This window comes from Propithecus coquereli, unplaced genomic scaffold (assembly GCF_000956105.1).
Source record: "Propithecus coquereli isolate 6110/MARCELLA unplaced genomic scaffold, Pcoq_1.0 Scaffold26, whole genome shotgun sequence".
Classification (NCBI taxonomy): Eukaryota; Metazoa; Chordata; class Mammalia; order Primates; family Indriidae; genus Propithecus; species Propithecus coquereli.
Genome location: NW_012148174.1, coordinates 10,915,888 through 10,918,825, shown reverse-complemented (window position 1 = coordinate 10,918,825; position 2,938 = coordinate 10,915,888). Strand labels below are relative to the sequence as shown.

General features: G+C 36.5%; 1 protein-coding gene across 1 annotated transcript in view; it reads left to right on the top strand.

Annotated features, from left to right (window-relative positions):
• Positions 1–2,938, top strand: part of UNC5C (unc-5 homolog C (C. elegans)) — a 157,790-nt gene that overhangs the window by 78,872 nt on the left and 75,980 nt on the right. The window contains exon 5 of the mRNA XM_012647162.1: positions 4–45. Coding sequence (XP_012502616.1) covers positions 4–45 — 42 coding nt within the window. The remainder of the gene's footprint in view (positions 1–3; positions 46–2,938) is intronic.

The window sequence follows — 2,938 nt, the reverse complement described above, 5'->3', positions numbered from 1 at the left end:
AAGGGCAGAGTGTGCAGAAAATAGCCTGTACTACCTTATGTCCAGGTAAATAAACCAGTCCTCTCAATCCAAATATCTCTTACCATTCTAGAAATGTCTTAGAGAAAAGATACACAGGCCTTATTCTTGATTTGCATGTGTGATAAACATTATGCAAATCTATCCTACATTGAGTGTTTACATTGCTGAGAAATCAAGTATTTTCTTCCACAAGAGTATTTAACTTTGTTGCCCAAACATGCCAAATATTAATATGAGGTTGGTGCAAAACTAATGGCGGTTTTGGACCATGAATTTTAAATCATTATAACTAGGCTCAAACACATCCTTATTAATCAAAATAGGAAGCATCATAATCCACACATTTTTGCCAACGAGAAATAAGTTTGCTTATTCCTGTTGCGTAAAAATCCGTGCTTTGGGATTTAAGGAATTCTTGGAAAATATTTTCTGCATCCTGCTGGCTGTGGAAGCATTTTCCCTGCGAAAAGTTGTCAAGGTGCTTGAAGAAGGGGTAGTCAGTTGGCAAGAGGTCAGGTGAATAGGGGGGAGGAGGCCAAACTTCGTAGCCCAATTCGTTCAGCTTTTGAAGCTTTGGTTGTGCCACATGCAGTCGCGCATTGTGATGGAGAAGAACCGGGCCCCTTCTGTTGACCAATGCCAGCTGCAGGCGTCGAAGTTTCAGTGCATCTCATAGATTTGCTGAGCATACTTCTCAGATGGAATGGTTTTGCCGGGATTCAGAAATCTGTAGTGGATCAGACCACCAAACAGTGACCATGACCTTTTTTTGGTACAAATTTGGCTTTGGGAAGTACTTTGGAGCTGCTTCTCAGTCCAACCACTGAGCTGGTCATGGCCGGTTGTCATAAAATCCACTTTTCGTTACATGTCACAATCTGATGGAGAAATGGTTCATTGTCGCGTACAATAAGAGAAGACGGCACTTCAAGACTATGATTTTTTTGATTTTCAATCAGTTCACGAGGCACCCACTTATAGAGCTTTTTCACCTTTCCAATTTGCTTCAAATGCTGAAAGACTATAGAATGGTTGACGTTGAGTTCTTCTGCAACTTCTCCTGTAGTTGTAAGAAGGTCAGCTTCGATGATTGCTCTCAATCGGTCGTTGTCAACTTCCAATGGCCGGCCACTGCGCTCCTCATCTCAAGGCTCTCGTCTCTTTTGCAAAAATTCTTGAACCACCACTGCACTGTACGTTTGTTAGAAATTCCTGGGCCAAATGCGTTGTTGATGTTGCAAGTTGTCTCTGCTGCTTTACCACCCATTTTGAACTTGAATAAGAAAATCACTTGAATTTGCTTTTTGTCTAACATCATTTCCATAGTGTAACAAACATATCAAATAAATAGCAAGTAATAGGTCATTAGGAAAAAAACATAAAGCAAGAAATGTGCGTTAAAATGATGTACAACATCACCACATTTGCTTAAGAATGTATTCCAATATCAAATGGCAAATTTCAACAGTGATAAAACCGCAATTACTTTTGCACCAACCTAATAGTTTAAAACAGGATATTAAACACACATGAACACAATTCTTCTACATTATTCAACAAAACTGCTGGAGCCAAGCTTGCAGGTTCTATAATTCAAGGGATTTGATCAGCATTGAAAGCCACACACTTTAGGAATAACAATGTTTGATCTTCAGAAAACCGTGAAAATTAATTGGAATTGAAATTTGGAGAATGTTTTCAACCGAACCATTTGATATGTGGCGTCAGTTTCTGGGCAAGGGCAAATAAAACGTTTGGAATGAATGAAAAGGAAGGCAAAGCTTTGTTTGTGACACATAGGATAATGGGTTTTGAAAACACAATGCAGTTAGCTCTTCATTAACTGTGCTGGTCGTCTATTTTGTGAGTTATTTGCAGTGATACCTATAGCAAGATTGCACGTCTCTGTCTCTTAGCACCTTCCTCTCCTATCTCGTATCCCCATAGCTCTTATCCCTAGGTAAATTGAAGATGTTATTTGCCAAAACCAAACCCATTAATATGCCTAGTTCTACAATATATTCCAAAATTAAACTAAAATTATTTTGAGATAATCCATAAATTTAGTGCACTCATTGGGGTAGCTATAGTGCTGTTCGTTCCATTGTTTAGATACACAGCCTGCTTACTTCTCTTTATTTTGCCTAATTTTATTGTGTTTATTCTTTAATAGAACCTTTCTCAGCGATGGGCTGGATAAATGAACTGGATAGAAAAAAATAATCTACATTTTACATTCCCAAGTGTTGATTTCCAAGTATCAAAATAGTCTTCCACACTGAGCACTTTGAGAGCTTTTATTTATGGAACAAATTTTGACACTTAGCTAGGTTTAGAATATCAGATTTCATTTTGTACTCTCCTATATTTTACCTAGGTGCTGACTCTCACAATTTGAGTTCGAGTTGATCAGTTTGAGTTTAAATGAGTGTGTGTGTGTGTGTGTGTGTGTGTGTGTGTTTCAGTACACTGGGATGGTCTAAGTCAAAGCAAGTTGCTTGTATAGCCAACTCTATGTGATTGAAATATTAATGTTTTCATCATTTTATCATGTGGGCATGTTTATACCTATATGCAGATTATACATAATATATTTACGCAGTAATTTAAATATGAAATCCTGTAGACTTCCCAAACTATGTAGACTATTGAAATTGATATTATTTCTATCAATATGTAGATATAAAAGGTTAATATGGTCAGTAAATGGTGTTTGGCATTGTTTTCCATTGCATCCTAGATACTCATAATTATTTATGTACTTCAGGGAAAATTAAACATTAATTTTAAACTCTTATTTCAAGATTTTTATCCTATCTTTGTGAGAAACTTAAAAGTATACATTTTAAAGTATGACTGAAATTTACTATATATTTTTTCAAACTGTGAGATAAGTTGTGTATTTTTAAGATAGAGG